The 18,308-nt window shown below is 42.6% G+C and overlaps 1 protein-coding gene across 1 annotated transcript in view; it reads left to right on the top strand.

Annotated features, from left to right (window-relative positions):
* The window catches only part of LOC309828284 (cadherin-related family member 3-like), a gene marked incomplete at both ends in the record, with an annotated part of 39,373 nt that extends 22,354 nt beyond the window's left edge, over nt 1–17,019 (top strand). Inside the window, 3 exon segments of the mRNA XM_082663532.1 lie at nt 4,434–4,554; nt 5,220–5,435; nt 16,937–17,019. Coding sequence (XP_082519658.1) covers nt 4,434–4,554; nt 5,220–5,435; nt 16,937–17,019 — 420 coding nt within the window.
* Nucleotides 17,020–18,308: the final 1,289 nt, after the last annotated feature.

Below are 18,308 nucleotides of genomic sequence, written 5' to 3'. Positions count from 1 at the left end.
GATGATCTCTCTCATTTTTTGGTCCAAACCCTAAATTTTCTGGAAAACTCCACAAGTTACAGGCTGAGCATTTATATATGTTGTGAATTTGGAAGCTTAGGCATTGAGCCAAGAGGTTTCCTGGGTTGATGTTCATTTTGAAATGCGATGGAAAACTGTCATTTTTTTGTTTGTTTTGTTTTGTTTTTTTGCGGTACGCAGGCCTCTCACTGGTGTGGCCTCTCCCGTTGCGGAGCACAGGCTCAGGACGCGCAGGCTCAGCGGCCATGGCTCACAGGCCCAGCCGCTCCGTGGCACGTGGGATCTTCCCGGACCGGGGCACGAACCCGTGTCCCCTGCATCGGCAGGCGGACTCTCAACCACTGCGCCACCAGGGAAGTCCTAGAGCCAGTTCTAATGCAAACTGTGGAACAATGCCAAGTTCCATGGCTCATTCCCTTCATGAAAGAGCAAAGAGTAGCCACCTCTCTCTGCCATGTGGCCTTCTCATAATGCAGCCATTGTATATTTTGTTATTATTTGTAAAATTTATTCTATACATCTTTTATATCAGTAGAATTTTTAATAAACTTATGTATTTATGTGGATATATATTCACATACACACTTACAAACACACACATTCACACACTCTTTTTTTTTCCCCCCCAGAGAGCTGGTTGTTAAACATTTGCAAGCGTATCACTGGGTGAAACCCACACTACTTCAAACCAGCTTATTTCCTTGGCAGACAAACACATTCTTTAGACAGTTGTTTTGAGGCAAGACTAGGAAATAAAAACCCCACGTATTTGGATTTCAGTTCTTTATTTGCCTCACCATGCCGTTCTGGGAAAGTTCTTAACCTCTCTGTAAAATAAATAACTATATCCTAGTTCTAGAACATAACACAGTTGAATCTTACAGTATATGACCAGGCTATTTCAGAAAAATTGCATGTAAATAGAATTATTGTAAACAGCATCCTGGATTTCCCCCCGTAGACTTTTGCTATTCTTTCAGAAGTACTCAGAATTGATTTCTGAGTAATGAGGGAGCCTCATTACTGTAATTTCTTTCCTCCCTTTGCATTCTCCCAGTTCTGTCGTGCTCTTCTAGTTCTAGGGGGTTCTAGAGTTAATGGAACGTTATCTCCTAGCTTATAAGTTGTAAATCTGGACCAGAGGGTCTGAGCATTGGCTTTGAGGGTCCCTAAGGGAAACGACCCATAGTCTTCATGAGATTATCAAAGGGATTCCATGACCCTCCAAAGTTAATGACAATCAATGTAGAATTTAAAAGAGACTTGCATTAAAATAAATAGACCATATTTTAGTGCAGTTTAGGTTTACTGCAAAATTGAGCAGAAGGGAAAGAGATTTCCCACACATGCATGCCTCCTCCACTCTCAGCATCCCCCACCAGAGTGGAACATTTACTACAATTGAGGAACCTGCATTAACACATCCTTATCACCCAAAGTCCCGAGTTTACATGAGAGCTCACTCTTGGTGTTGTACATTCCATGGGTTTGACAAACGTATAATGACATGTACCCACCATTACGGTATCATACACAATTGTTTCTCCGCCCCAATGGTCTTCCATGATCTGCCTATTCCCTCTTCCCTTTCCCCTAACCTCTGGAAACCTCTGCTCTTTTTAACATGTCTATAGTTTTACCTTTTAAGACTGACATTTAAAAAAATTAGTGTTTTATGGGAATCAGCTGTTTTATGTCGGTTTCTTTTCCAACTATCCAAAGTTGTCCTGAAATGTTGTTTTATATTTTGAAGGCAAAACTTTCTAAATGTGTTGAACACTTCTACGTTTTCTTAAGGAAAATTTAATGCCTTATTGATAGCCGAGGAGAAGGGTTTAGAATTTTTAATTACAGCATCACCAATTTGGGAGGGCTGGAAAGATGCAAGCTGTTTATTTTACAATGAAAAAACTGGGGCTGGAGAGAGACTTGGGTCACACAGCTAGTGAGTGGCAGAGATGACAGCTAAATGCTATCATTTCTGGTCCAGTTCTCTGTTTAGTATTCCAGGCTGCTTTTTTTGGGATGGATTTGGATGACTGACACCAGAAGTCTGAAAACAAGTGCTGAGAATTCATACAAAGAGATGAGTGAGTCATTCTAATGTGCACTAATCTCCAAATAGCTGGCTACTGACCCGCTGTAGCAGAGAGAAGACGTCTAGGTCTTCATAAGAAAGCGACATGATGTAGCAGAAGTACCGTAACGGTTGGGGTCAAACAGAACTGGAGTCAAAAAGAACTGGATTCCAATTCTATCTCTGCCACTGTCAGTTAAGTGACCTTAGGCTCTTCCCACAACCTTTGTGTGCCTTCGAGTTCGCATCTGTAGAATGCAGCTTGTAAGAATTATGTCAGGGAGTTGCGATGAGGATTAACTGATCATTGTAGGTACTGAAATTACATGATACATACTAACAGTAGCCATGACAGCATTGCCAATAATAATAATAGTAATAATAACACCAATAACACCAATAATTAAAATAACCACTAACATTCATTGAGTGAATGTTACACTCAACGTTCTACAACGTGCTAGAACCTTTTCCTTGCTTTTTAAAATCGTCCCTTGATTTTCCCTACCATAGTAAATAAAATTAGGGAAGGGTTGGTGTTTTGAGGTGATGCCCATCAGAGAAGACAAAATGTTCACAACTGGCAATTTGCTTTAAAGGAGGAAATTGGAAAGTTAATACTACTTGGAAAACAAACTCTCCTCAGAATATCAAACATTTAGCCTATGGACCTTGAGGATATTAAAAATCTATTACCGTGGAGGTGTTTTTTCATGCTGTGTTGATTGGAACAGAGTATTTGAGTGTGCCTTGAGGACTACATGAGGTTTTTCATCTTAAAAAAATTATGGGAGTCTATCATCTTTAAAGTAAAAAAAAAAAAAATTTCTGATGGTATGTAATGAATACCTGAATCTCTCATTGACAAAAGGCTTCTGGAGGGAGGGAGGCACAGGCAAAGAAATTCCTTAATCAGAAATGACTGAGGGGGAAACATGAAAATTAAGTCACGCTGGGTTTCAAGTCACAAAGGAAAACATATTTCATTTCCAATGGTTTTTTTGATGAGGAAGTTTGGCAGGCTTACAGTTTCATAATTACTCTATTTTAAACTTAGCTAAAGACGCTCAAGATAGCTTTTAGCTTTATTGAAAGGTTAATTTTACACCTACAGAAAAATAACCTTCCCATTTTACTTTGCCAGGTGTTAAATGTGAAAATGTTACCATCTTTGCTCAGGAATGTATGCTAGAGATGGCAAGTTTACCCTTCATCTATTTTTTCCGTGGTCCTGTATCAGTTATGACACCTTTCTCTTACTAGTGACGCTTTCACACAACCAATAGGTTGGACTTTTTAGATTCTGGATTTGCCATAAAAAAACAGTAAGTCCCTTTTCACAAAGGCGTTTGCTCTGTTCTTAGTATTCTGGGTTGTGTTCATTGCCTGCTTAATGATACATTTTCAGAGACTGATGAATCTTGGTAAAGGAAGAATGCAAACAGAGAAAGAACCCCTGTAGGTTGAAGGGGGTGGGGACAGCACATGAAATGATGTCTTCACCCGAATTTTCATTCTTGGTTATCAGTAACCCAGACGTCCTAGATCAGGGGTCCCTAACCCCCGGGCCACGGCCTGTTAGGAACCGGGCCGCACAGCAGGAGGTGAGGGGTCGGTGAGCGAGCGAGGCTTCATTTGCTGCTCCCCATAGCCCCCCATAGCTTGCATTACCGCCTGCACCATCCTCCCCCGCTCACCGCCTCCCTGCCCCATTCCCTGGAAAAATTGTCTTCCAACAAAATCGGTCCCTGGTGCCAAACATGTTGGGAACCGCTGTCCTAGATAATACATGTTGGTGAGCCTAGTCATTGTGTGGTGGAATTCCACTAAATGGAGAAGGTCAGGTATCTTCCCTGGAGTTTATTATCCAGGCAGAAAATGATTGAGGGGTAACTCTGTTGGGTCAGTTATCTATAAGTATGCCATGTAACGAAACCCACAAACAATTAGAGTAACGCAACAGCAAACATTTGTTTAGCCCATGAGTCTGAGAACTGGCTGGACTGTGCTTGCTTGGAATTGGGGGGATTTGCTGGCTTTTTGTGGATCTAGCCTGGCTTCAGTGGGCACGGCTGGATGATCTGGCTCCTCTCATCCTCCAACAGGCTAGTCTGAGCAGGTCTCAGGGCAGAGGAAGAGGTGCAGGAATGAGGCAAGCCTAGGCACATAAGGACTTTTCATGCCTCTGGGGGCGGCAGGTTTGCTCATGTCCCATTGGTCAAAATAAGCCACGTGGGAGGGCACAATAAGGTTACACAAAGAGCATGAACATGAGAAGGGTAAAGACACTGACCCTATTAATGCAACCCATCTACCACACCTGTGTTTCTTCTAGAAGGTTATTTGGGAGAACTGCACACTGAACTTAGAGCAAGTCATTTTTAAAATGTGGGCTGTAGATTCAGCAAGCACAGATTTGAATCCTGACCCTACCTTTAGTAGCTCCGTGACCTTGGGCAAGTTAGTACCACTGGGCTGTAGTTTCCTTATCTATAAAGTGGGGACAGTGATAGCACATACATCATAAGGCTGTTGAGAAGATTTAATGAGATAATGTGTATAAATAATAGCTAATTCTTAGATAACACTTACTATATACCAGACACTATTCTATGTCTTACATATTTTAACTCATTTAATCCTCACGGCAACTCTATGTGGTAGATACTGTCATTATTCCTAGTTTGCAGATAAAGAATATGAGGCCCAGAGAGGTTATAGAACTTTCTGATGAGTTACAGCTAGTGAGTGGTAGAGCTGAGTTTCACAACCTAGGCAGTCTGGTTTCAGAATCTGTGCGGTGAGCCATTATCTGATGCTAATCTTAGTATAATGCCTGGGAGAAAACAAATGTGCACTACATGGAAGCTACTTATTATCTTTATAAAGTTAGTGTTAACTCATATCATTTGACCCATGCCATGTGGCTTAAAGTGGACCGTCTATAAATCCACCTTCCATCATGTAGAGCTGTGCTTTTCAGACACACTGCCTTGTCTAAAAGGATGCAGGTTGACCCTCTGAGAAACTATGATACTATATGGAAGGCAAAGACATGTTAAGCTTTTTAAAATGGTGTATCTGCATGACAAGAATGAACCTTAATAAACATTACTGGCAGCTTTCTACAAAGTTGGAAGAGTGGCAGCCATTGATGAAGACAACCCACCAAACTGTGTGACGTACAAGATAACCAATGGTGGCATCCAGGTTATACCAAGATTCTGGATTCACCCTCTCTCTGGAATGACTGAGCCCATCACAGAGCCAGACCACGAGACTGTGAAGCAATATAACCTCACTGTGGAGGTGTCATCCTTGTTCAGTGACGGCCCTGGTAAGTAGAAAGCCCCAGTTTTTTGGGTTTTTTTAAATTAAAAAAATTTTTTTTTTTTTTTTGCTACACCATGCCCCATGTGGGATCTTAGTTCCCTGACCAGGGATCGAACCTGCACCTCCTCCTGCAGTGGAAGCACGAAGTCTTAACCACTGGACCACCAGGGAAGTCCCTAGAAAGCTCCAGGTTTTGATGTAATAGAGATGATGTGTTAAGTTCTAACTTATTACAATTGAAATTGTCAAATCATTACAATAATAGTTCTCATGAGATTAAAGAATTATAATAATAGCAAATATACATCTAGCACTTGTGCCGGTTCCTGTTCTAGGTACATTGTATACATTGATGTAGTTAATCTTTGCCTTTAGTCTTCAAGGTAGACAACATTATCATCATTTCTACTCTACAGATGAGGAAACTCAGGCACAGAGTTTGGGAAACTTATGTGAAGTTATTCAGGGTTTGTAGATCTGGACTCATACCTAGGCTGCCTCTCATTAAGAGGTGATGTTTAGAATGAAGTTAGTTACCCAAGGTGTGTTCTTTGGACATCACAGTAGGAGAAAGTATGAGGCTCTAAATTATTTTAGCAACAAAGGACTCTTGAAAAACCTCCAGAGTGAATACTACTGTATTGATGACGTGGTACGTGTTTTTAACGACTCTAAGGTTTTGTCATCAGAGAAGAGACAGAGGTAGGTTTGAAGAATATTAAGGTCCTCATTTGGCCTGATGATTCAGTATACATTTCCTCTTCCTGTAAGAGTCCCCAGGCTTGCTGCTTGTGTAGTGATTAGGTTTCCTGAGTGTGTCATTGTGAGGAAAACATCAGGTCCACTCACATCAACAGTCAGAATGACTTTCACAGGGACTGAACTCCAGTCATGTGGACAGGATTAAGTGTCAGACTCAGCAATTAGTTTTCAAGTTCCAATGTGCACTGTTGAGTAATGGTATAGAATTTTTTGGCGGAGGGACAGGTCTGTGAGGGAAGTGCATTGTTCACCCTAGCCCAGGGGCCCTGGAAGAAGAATTATCTTTCAATTAATGGATTTTTGAGAGGTGACTCAGCACGTTGAAGTGTCACATGACACTTAGAGAAACGTTTTAAAGTAAAAATAAGGTTAGCTGTTTGCGTTGGGACATTCCATCATTTATCAAATGTTCTGGGGAACCCAGAATATGATGCATAAGGCATTGCTTTATTCATGGAGTCTTTATTCATGGAGTCCAATCAAAGTGAAAGAAGGCATGTCCCCCTACCCTAGGTGGTTAGTGGTTAGAGCTCTGTAGCTGGACTCCCTGGGTTCAAATCTAGGTCTGCCACTTACACATGGCATGGCCTTAGCAAGTTACTTAACGTTTCTGTGCCCCAGTTTCCTTATCTCTAAAGTGTGGCTCATAATATGTATATATCTCACAAGGATGTTGAATGGATTAAATGAATTAATATATAAAAACAGAGTCTAACATATAGTAAATAACAAAGAAGTCAACTACTATTATTATTATTTTATTTATTAATTATACCCTAGTCACCTAATAAACAACAATTGGTTGACTTCCTACTATATCAGACCCTATTTACCCTGTTTATTTGCTCTTGTATTATTCTTATTTCATTATTGTTTCTATGAAGGATTGACTGATTAAACTCAGACACAGTAAAGGGCACACCACTTTAGGGACAATTTAAAAAATAGCTTGGTGTATTCTTTTTTTAAAACTTTTGATTTTACAATAATTATAGGCTTAAAAGAAATTGCAAAAAATGGTACAGAGAGGATTGTGTACTCATCACCTAGCTTCCCCCAAAGGCAACATCTTTCATAACCACAGCACCAAAACCTGGACATTGACATTTCTACTATACAGTTAACTAGACTACAGCCTTTGCTCTGACTTGACCAGTTTTTACATGCACTTATTTTTTTATATTCTCTGTGTTTAGTTCTGTGACATTTAATCACCTATATAGATTTATATAACCACAACCACAGTCAAGAGAAAGAACTGTTCCTTCACCACAAAAGGGCTCTCTCGTGCTAAAGGGGCAATGTTTAATGCATGTGAAATCACATGCTGCTTCAAGTTTTGCTTCTAATTTTTCTTTTGGTAACAAAGCAAAACTTATGAAGATGAACAACTCGTCACTAGGCTGGCTATACAGCAAACATTCAGTAAACTCTTTCTGGGACGAATAAATGCTTTGTAACTTCATTATAATTCACTTTCTCTGTGTTTTGGGTCCTTCTCCCCCTGCTCTCTGGGAACGTGTATGAATATAATAGCAGAACAGATACAAGAAAGTGGAAGAACCCCCAGGCACCGGGAGGGGTCCTTGGCAAACATATACTTGATCCCAGAGGCCCATCCTTCTGAGGAGTCTACATCCTTAAAAATTCTTATGCAACGGTAGTGTCTTCCTGGGTCTCTGATTGCTTTTTCAGTGTCTGTCACTATCATCAGGCACTTTACCCTTGGCTATCTAAAATTAAATTGTAGATGTGAGGCCAGCTGCTTTGTTTGTGTTTATAGCCTTCTGTAATCTTCCAGTTCAGTGCTGACTGAGGGCAGCAGGTATGGTCAACCTTGAGTCTCTGAATATGTTTTGCTGCAAACTAGCGACTCAGTTGACACATGTTCATTGCCTGACTTTGCCCAGTGGAAGGTATGCTTGTTACGACTGGAGACTTTGTTTTCCTCACTGCTGTAGCCCCAGCATATGCTTGACACCTAGTGGGGACTCCATGAATATTGGGTGAATAAATATCTTTGAATATATGAATTCAGATCTCTTGCCTTTAATTCACATTACTTGTTACTCCTAAGACCCATGGAGCAGAAATGGGAATTATCTTTAGAAAAGAACTTTTTTGGGTTTTGGAAGTCATAAAAAAATGCAGGATTTTTCTCAGCATTTTTAAAAAGCACCACTGACCTTCCTTTTTTTTTTTTTTTGCGGGCCTCTCACTTTTGTGGCCTCTCCCGTTGCGGAGCACGGGCTCCGGAAGCGCAGGCTCAGCGGCCATGGTTCATGGGCCCAGCCACTCTGCGGCATGTGGGATCTTCCCGGACTGGGGCACGAACCCGCGTCCCCTGCATCGGCAGGCGGACTCTGAACCACTGCGCCACCAGGGAAGCCCTGACCTTGCTTTTAATTTTCTTTTTATAGCGCTCTGGAGAATGACCACCTGAAAACTTTACTTATTAATGACTTGCCAAAGAAACGTTGGCATCCAGTCTTGAGAGCTATGTACTTAGACAAGTGGTTCTTAAATACCTAGGAGCTCTCTGATGACCATCCTTGGTTGTAAAAGACACAATAGCAGAGACCAGAAGGATTGTTGATGGTAGAGGGTAAACCCACACTTAACCCAAAATAGAGTTCAAGCTGGGATAATTTTTTAAAAACAAATTTAACCCAAAATAGAGTTCCAGTTGGGATAATTGTTTTTAAAACAAATCTTATTCAAAGTAAAACTGACCATGAGCAAAGGACTAAAATATATTTGAGTCAGAGGAAAATGGGGACTTGGATGGTCATAAATATGAGCCTTGATATTTATGCCCCTTTGCACGTGTACACACAGATTTCTTTTCAGTCCAGGAACACCTCACTTCCCAACAAGAGAGCACCTGAAAATAAACAGGCTCCTATTTTATGTACGTAGCTCACATGGGTCGGCCCTCAGGAGGTGCTGGTGTGGAGGACATCAGTGGATTTGAAGTTTGGAGCTTGGACAAGTCCTACCGCCTCTCAGAAATTCACTTTTCTTCTTCTGGAAAATGTATACTGTCATTCCTGCCCCATTTCTATCTCATAGTTGTGTTGTGAGAAACAGCATAAAACGGTTGAGATTCTACACGTGGCAGCACTTTTTGAACTGTAAGCACTATTTAAGACTAAAATAAGATTAGTTTCATTAAGTCAAAATTGGCTGCTCACAGAGCAGTGACTTGGAATAGAGACGGTCACTGCCTGTTTCTCAGCCAGTCTATGTTGGAATTGGTTGATAATTAGCTTCTCAACTTGTGAAAGGAATATACTGCCTTGTTCCAGATGGCAGGATAATTCTTCACCAGGGGAGAGACCAAGGATTCTCCGGGAAAATGCTCTCCCCTCTCCAGCAAGGCTCTCACTGGATCAGTTATGCTAAGATGGATGTAGATATGTGAGTCTCCATCTGCCATCACCTGAGCTTTTGAGGAAAAAAAAAAAAAGCAAGCTTTTATAAACTTCCTTTTCAAAGTCTGGATTGGATCAATTAGTACTTAATCTGCCTGTGCCAAATCAAGAAAAATTGGTGAGCGGTAAGTTGAGTGTTTACTTTCTTCTGTTGAGCTGTTTTGGGTCTCAGTTTCAGACATGGCCAAGGAAGAAAGTCTGAGCTGGTGACAACAGTAAAGGAGTTGTTTGGGAGGAAGCTAAAGAGGGCTGCTATCAGGGGCACGGCTCTGGAACCTGACCTCTCTATTGGGTCAGAATCCGTTTGCCTCCAAACTCTAGATGTTCTTTTCTCCTCCAGTTTAATAATGATTGTATGAGTTTGCTGAGGCTGCCATAACAAATCGCCAATAAACTGTGGCTTGAAACAATAGAGATTTATTCTCTCACGGTTCTGGAAGCTAAAATTCTACACTTGATCTTAGCCAAAAGGCCGAGAAGTGATGGAAGCTAAAATTCTAAAATTGAAGTGTTGGCAGGGCCACATTCCCTCTGGAGGCTCTAGGGAAACATCCATTCCTTGCCTCTTCCAGCTTCTGGGGCCTGCCGTGGCCTTCCTGGGTTTGTGGCTGCATCCCTCTCCTCTCTGACTTGGTGTTACTTCGCTTTCTCTTCTAGGTGCCTGTCAAATTTCCCTCTGCCTCACTCTTATAAAGGACATTGGTTATTGGATACAGGGCCCACCGGATAATCCAGGTTGATCTCCTCATCTCAAGATCCTCAACTTACATCTGGAAAGTCTTTTTCAAATAAGGTCATCTTCAAAGGTTCTGAGGATTAGGACGCGGACAAATCTTTCTGGGGGTTATCATTCAACAAACTATAATAATTTTGGAAGTCTAGGATTTTCCTGGTGGCGCAGTGGTTAAGGATCTCCTTGCCAATGCAGGGGACACGGGTTGGAGCCCTGGTCTGGGAAGATCCCACATGCCGCGCAGCAACTAAGCCCGTGAGCCATGGCCGCTGAGCCTGCGCTCTAGAGCCCGTGAGTCACAACTACGGAGCTTGCGTGTCACAACTATTGAAGCCCACGTGCCTAGAGCCCATGCTCCGCAACAAGAGAAGCCACCACAATGAGAAGCCCGCACACCTCAACGAAGAGTAGGCCCTGCTCACCATGACTAGAGAAAGCCCGCTCGCAGCAATGAAAACCCAATGCAGCCAAAAATAAATAAATGAAATAAATTAAAAAAAATCTTTAATGAGGTATATAAATAAGGTATATAAATCAATACACTCTTTGAGTGTACAATATGACTATTTTACTTTATTTAAAAAATATTTGAGTACCTACAGTGTGCTGAAATTGTTTTAAGGCCTTTAATCAATAAAAGTGCAGATGCCTCTGACCTGGTAGTTTTACTGATTGGAATTTCCCTGTAGATATGCTTACAAAAGATCTACAAAAAGTTTTTTTTTAGATGGTAGCTGATGGTAGCATTGTGCGTAAGAGAAAAACAACTGGGATAATATCAAAGTGTCCATTCATCAGGGATTAGTTGGAAAATCACACTGAGTTCATATTCTTATTATGGAATGTACGATGTGGCTATTAAAAAGAATTAGGCATATATTGATATGGAAGATACATTAAGTGATAAAGTTTGGCAAACTACAGAATCCTTATTAATATACATAAATAAAAATCAGCATCTGTATAGATACGTATGTTGGTATATGCATAAACTTTAAGGGGCAGTGAGAAATCACAGGGAACTCTAAATAGTGAATATCTTTTTAGAGAAATTCTGGGGGAGGGAAATGCAGAGGGTGAAGGAAGTATTTTACTTTTCATAGTTTTATGAACCACTGAATTTTCTAAACTTATACATGTGTTATTTTTATTTTTTTAATAATGTAAGTAGAATTTATCTGGTGTTGAGAATTTAGGACATTCATTTCTTTTTTTAATACCTAATTGTGACGTTTTATAAGAAGTCCGACGCTTTTCTTTCAAATCACCTTGAAGCTAGGATCAGATCTTTCTACAGCTTGGTATATTTTCTTCCTTGATTTGTATAATTATTGTTGCTCTTCCATCTGCCTTTTTTTCTCCTTGTGACATTGATTATTCTCCTGTTAGGTCTCCAGGATTTAGCGGCTAAATCTCTATCTTTTCCGCTCGTAATTTCTAACACACTGAATTATTGTTCTGCTGTTTCACAGATTTCTTTCACTTGATGTTCGTCACTAATTTGGGTCTCACAGGTGACCACTCATTGTTGAAGTTGTCCATTTTAGTAGAGGTCTGTTCTGAATATTTTATATTTTATTCCTCAAGATTCCTGGTTCCCATAGGCTCTTGGGCCCCTTGGGCTTCTTGTCATTTTTGTCTGTCTGCTTTGGGGCTGAGGTCGAGTTGCTATGGACTTTTCTGAGGCAGTGGTGGAGCCACTGCTGTTTCTCCTGGGTGGGCTGATGGTATAGCAGAAGCAGGCATTCAGACCTCTCGTGGCAATGGGGCTTCCCTTGGCTTCTCAGTTGCAGGGACAGAGGACCTTCTCCCAGACTCTCTCAGTGCTTCTGCAGGTCTATGGGGGTCAGGGAGACATGACATCTCTATACTGGTTAATGTCCTATTCTCTCTGGTGGGAGAAGGGGGTGTCCAGTGAGCTTGAGCTCCCAAAGTGAGATCTTCCCTTTCAGGTCCATGCAATGAGGCTCTCTTGTGCTGGTCCTGTGGTTCTCTTCTGGTCTGAAGGGGAGAAAATCTTGGCAGACTTTCAATCACTTCCTCCATGCCTTATCTACACACCACCTGGAGCTGCCCCACCCAGTCGAGCCCAGCCTGAAGCAAGAACCCCAGCCAATCTACAGATGCATGAGTCCAGCTCAAGTGAGCACAAGTGCCCAGCTATGGCCAGCATAGATAACCTAACCTTTAGCTGACCCTCAAGCGTGTGAACTACAACAATAAATGAGACTTGTTCAAAGCCACTGGTTGGTTACATAGCAACAGCTAACTGATACCAGAAAGGAGGTGGGATGCTGGCTTTTATATTTCTCTCTATTTCAAAAGGAGTCAACAAGTAAGTGTTGCTAAAAAACAAAAACAAAAAAAAACGGAGACCAAAGAAAATATTTAACAGGTGGAAAAAAGAGATCTGATATAACTTGCACTAAGAGAAGTTGTAGAACCTCAGAGTTAAAAATACTGGACTGTATTTTGCTTGAAGATAGGAGGCTGTGTCCTACCCAAAGTTCCATTCCATAGCCCCTGGCCCAAGAGACGGGCCCAACACTTATTAAATAAATAACTTATGAAATACTCCCAGTCAAATCCTTATCTGAGAGACTAACTGAGAAAAGTTTTCCCTACAGTATTTCCATTCTTGGTCCTGGGTCTGGCTTAACCATCTTCATGACGGGGTGCTCACTACCTACCAGACAGCTATTTCCTTTGTGGGATAACAATAATTATTAGAAATATTTTGTTGAAGCAAACAAGAAATCTAGTTGACAGCGTGAAATCTAAACTCAACAATTCAAAAACATGAGCTCTTCCCTCCTTAAGACACCCCCTTGGATGAAACGGGCATATTTTCACGGGCTGGTAAACAAGCTGCTATGGATCGGAACATCTGCATAATAGTTTCCACTTATCATTGTTACCTTAAATTCTATCCAGCTCCAAAATTACACTCTTCATCTGTAATAAATGATCTACCTTCAGTTGGAAAAAGCAAAACGATCCCTTTTGTATTAAAATTACCTAAGAATGTAATTAACGGCATCTCATTTCGTTAGCTCTAACGGCATCTCATTTTGTTAGCTCATCATCTTAACTCTCTGGAAGTCTTTAAATAGGAAAAATTGGCACTTTTATTGTGTTCTTGATGTACTGCAAACATTGCTTACTAGTACACATGGTTACGGGGCCAGTCCAGACTCTCCATTGGATCGAAAACAAATTTGTGTTTATTGTAGTGAAAAATAACGTTAGATTTAAACAGCTCCTATTTAATGTTACGAGGTATCTTAACATTCACCAACCTGCCTGATTGTAGGTAAGGCTCAAGGACAAAGATTATTAGTTGAGTTCTCTCTCACTCATCCTTTTAGAATAAGTCAATATGAAAGTCTCTATTCAATTTATATTAAATGATCAATAAAATATCTAATGCACAGTGCTTGAGAAAAGTCCTCAATTGTATTTATTATAATAATAATTACTAGCCAGTAGTACTGTGACTGTTCTTAGCTTTGCGAGCTTTCTAGATCATCACACAATATACTGGATCCTCAAACTCTTCCCTAACAGCACATTCACTCGCTCCTTCCCAGACAAAACTGGGTTGTTTTCATCTAGTCCAAGAACTAACATAACTATGGCAATAAACCTTCTTCTTGGCTGCCTTCGGAGGTCAAAAGCTAGTGGAGGCTTGGCGGAGAGGGTCAGGTAGAATCCCAAAGGCTCTGTCATTATAGTTCTGGGCTCTCCTAGCTCAGGCTGTAGAGACTGAAGAAACCCGTGGGCTGATGGCACAAACAATTAACTGGGTAAAAGCCAAATCCAGCAGGCAAGAAGTGCAAAGCCTGATGACGTAGGGGTTAAAATTATCCATTACTTATGGCTTGCTCTCCACTGTTGTGCTCCAGCATCAAGCCCCATGCATGGCACATAGTGGGTACTTAGCAAGTGAATATGGAATAAACGAAGGACGGTGAGCCTGCTTATCAGAAACCAGAGGAATGTTTCCATTTTCAATCTGGGCAAATTGATAGTTAACCACATGGCAGGCAGGCTGCATTCCCCTTTTGACTGGTATGCTTTTGGGTTTTCTTCCAGATTCAGTCTATTTTGGGCTATCATCAAGATATTGCAATTATAGGCCTTACCCATTGCCCCTGTTACTAATGCAGGGTTGCCCAATATCTGGCACAGATGCTGCTGTTCTGCACATGGACCATGACAGACATTGCTAATGGATTGCAGCACCGCCTTTTTGTTGAGTGTGTACGCACCCTGCAGCAGACACGGAGTTGCGGCATCCAGATTCCCTTTCAAGGAAATATTTGCTGTTCAGCTGCAAGGAGTATGGTCAGCAGACGCTCTAGCTGTTAGCATCTCTGAGGTCAGCTTCAGCTGCAGTGTCCCCTGCCTGGAAGGCTTCCCAGGGCAGCCTTCACCTAGTGCCTGAGCCGGGTAGGTGGGTGAGGCGGGGGCATGGGGTGTGGGGAACGGTGGTCATAAAGGCCCAGCCATTCCAGGGCACTGTTGAACAACTCTAATGGAAAATGCCAGCTCCAGAGTCCTGCTCGTCTACAACCTGAAGTTGGCTGATGCTTTGTCAGCCTTGCTTTGTGCTTTGTTTTCTCCCTGTACCCAATACTGCTTCTCTCCCCTTCTCTTTAGGTGTTGATCCTTAATAAACACCTCATACTCCAGACTCCCAAGGTTTCAGGGTCTGCCTCCGGAGAACCCAACATGGCAGCCCCTGCCACTAGACTGGGGCTGGCATGTGGAATTAAGTCCATTTTCCATGCCTGTCCTTCCTAAGGCCAGTGCTCACCGATAGTGATACAATCAAGATACTCAGACCATTCCAATAATTCCTAAAAGTAGACAAGCCCAAATCCTTCTTTGGCCTGCAGGCCACAGAGCATACAGCCAGTTTTGCTGCTTTGACGCATTGCAGCAAAGACTCATGCCTTCCTTCAAACCATGCAAATAATGTCCTTGGTTGTCTAAGAGAGGGTTTCTCAATTGTGGCACCATTGACATTAGGGGCTGGGTAATTCTTCGTCGTTGGGGGCTTTCCTGTGCATTGTAGGATGTTTAGCAGCATCCCTGGCTTCACCCACTAAATGTCAGCAATACCCACCTCCCACCAGTGGTGGTGACAACTCAGTGTCTTCAGACATTGTCAAATGGCTCCTAGGGGGCACAATCTACCTGCTTGAGAACCACTGGTCTCAGAGTTCTGTCTGGGGAGGTAGTCTCCAGGTAAGGGACATGAAACCCTGAGCATGTTTCAAAACACTCCTTCTCTGGGCTTCCCTGGTGGCGCAGTGGTTAAAAGTCCGCCTGCCAATGCAGGGTACATGGATTCGAGCCCTGGTCCGGGAGGCTCCCACATGCCGCAGAGCAACTAAGCCTGTGCACCACAGCTACTGAGCCTGCCCTCTAGAGCCCGTGAGCCACAACTACTGAGCCCGCGTGTCTAGAGTCCGTGCTCTGCAACAAGAGAAGCCACCACAGTGAGAAGCCTGTGCACCACAATGAAGAGCAGCCCCCACTCGCCGCAACTAGAGAAAGCGCAGCAACGAAGACCCAACACAGCCAAAAATAAATAAATAAATAAATAAACAAACAAACAAAAAACCCCACTCCTTCTCTGTGGGCCTTGATCTCCAACCTGAGCTCTTCTCTCAGCAGAGAGGGGGCAGTGGCTCTTTGAATTAATCATCACCAAATCAGAAGAAAGGTGGGAGACTCCCCTGGTTCCTAGTTCACGAGCTTGAATTCCCGACTCGCAGGCTTGCTGATAGCTGTTCCAGATCTCAGAGCCAGCCTACGACCCCCATACCCGGGTCCTTGAAAAGGCCTCTCACCCCCAGGCAGCCCGTAGGTATGCGCTGGTTTGTCTGCACCCTGAGGGAGGCGACGTTCCTAAGGTCCTGAGAGTTCCTACGCACTGAGAGCTGGCTTTCTGTCTCTAGGCCTAACGTGAGCACGAGAGGGGCAAAGTCGTTTACTTAAAAGCTAAAAACTGGGTTTCATGGGAAACTTCAAAAATAATTAGCACCTAAATATTGTTGGAACATTTGGGATCATAGATGAATGTATATATGTGTGCATAAACTTATTTATTCTAGATTTTCACTTGTTTCATTCTTACACAAATACATACCCCCTGAAGAAAATTCAAAACGGTAGATCACCCAAGAGTAGAGAAAATAAAAATCATTCATACTTTTACTACCTAACGATAACTATAGTATTTTGAAAAATAATCTTCTGGCGCTCTTTCTTATAACGTAAATAGGTGAAGTGTGAATTTTATAATGAAAATAGGATCATATTGTGATATCATGTAACTCTCTTTGTTCTACTTATATAGGTTGAGCCTGTATTTTCTGCATCTCCACTCTTTTTTTCGGTGATTACTCTCCCTTCATTTACAATGAAATCTTCTGAGGGAGGGAGATTTGTCTTATGACGACCCTGATTCTGATTTTTGGAGGGGAGAAATAAAGGTTAGGATAAATAAAGGTGAGGTGAGCTATGCTGACCGTGTTCTGTGCCATGTCTCACTCACGCCCACAGGTCCTAACCTCCACAACCAGCCTGGGGATGGAGTGCTAACTCTGACTCACTTCGCAGCTTTGCCTGGAGAAATTGAAGGCTGAATCCGGAAGGAAACCTCCACTGATCATATAATAGCTGTACAGAGGACTTCAAAATACCATCTCCAGCAGTCAGTGCCTCGCACATTAATGCCGCTTACATGAGACTTATCTGTAGGATTTACAAGGGAATAGAAAGTAAAGTTTTCTCACAAAATGTTTCCTGCCTTTCAAGGTCAAGTTTTAGAGAAAAATGCTTTGGGCTGACCTTGGGGAGCATACATGTACCTAGAGGGGAAGATTGGCCTCAGTGATGCCTACAGTTTCCGCGAGGCACTGAGGCTGTATGGCTTCAGTTGGAGGCTAGCAGTGGTTTGCTATTAATTAATCCTGTGACCTTGGGGCCAATCACTTCCTCCCTCTGGGCTTGCATTTCTTCTTCTGTACAAGTATTCCTTTTTTTTTTTTTTTTTTTTAAACACCAAATACTTATTTGGCTTTTACTGTGAGCCATGCAGAGTCTGGTGCTGTGGATAGAGCAGTAAAGCTGTTGTGTTCCGTGCCCTCAGGGAGATTACTGCTTCAAGCCGAGCTGTCCAGGGGCTTCCCTGGTGGCACACTGGTTAAGAATCCACCTGCCAATGCAGGGGACAGGGGTTCGAGCCCTGATCTGGGAAGATCCCACATGCCACGGAGCAACTAAGCCCGTGCACCATAACTACTGAGCCTGTGCTCTAGAGCCTTCGAGCCACAGCTACTGAAGCCCGCGCGCCTAGAGCCCGTGCTCTGCAACGAGAAAACACCATAAGAAGAAGCCCATGCACCGCAACGAAGAGTAGCCCCCGCTCGCCACAACTAGAGAAAGCCCATGCACTGCAACGAAGACCCAAAGAAGCCAAAAATAAATAAATTAATTAAAAAAAAAAAAAGCTGAGCTGTCCACTGTGATAGCCACGAGACACACGTGGCTATTTAACACTTGATATGTGGCTGGTCCAAATTGGGTTGTGCTCTAGGTATAAAATACACACGTTGGGCTTCCCTGGTGGCGCAGTGGTTGAGAGTCCGCCTGCCGATGCAGGGGACATGGGTTCGTGCCCCGGTCCGGGAAGATCCCACGTGCCGCGGAGCGGCTGGGCCCATGAGCCATGGCCGCTGAGCCTGCGCTTCCAGAGCCTGTGCTCCGCAACGGGAGAGGCCGCAACAGTGAGAGGCCCGCATACCACACGCACAAAAATAATAATAAAATAAATGTCACGTGAATTACAAGTTATGAACGTCATGCAGCTTAATGAACGCAGGTGTGTGCTTCTTGGCCAGTTTGTTTCCAGTGAACTGTTAGGGTTCTACAT

The sequence above is a fragment of the Grampus griseus genome, assembly GCF_964374135.1.
Source record: "Grampus griseus genome assembly, chromosome: 10".
Lineage (NCBI taxonomy): Eukaryota > Metazoa > Chordata > Mammalia > Artiodactyla > Delphinidae > Grampus > Grampus griseus.
The sequence above is the reverse complement of the archived record's forward strand: the minus strand, read 5'-3'. Positions and strand labels throughout refer to the sequence as shown.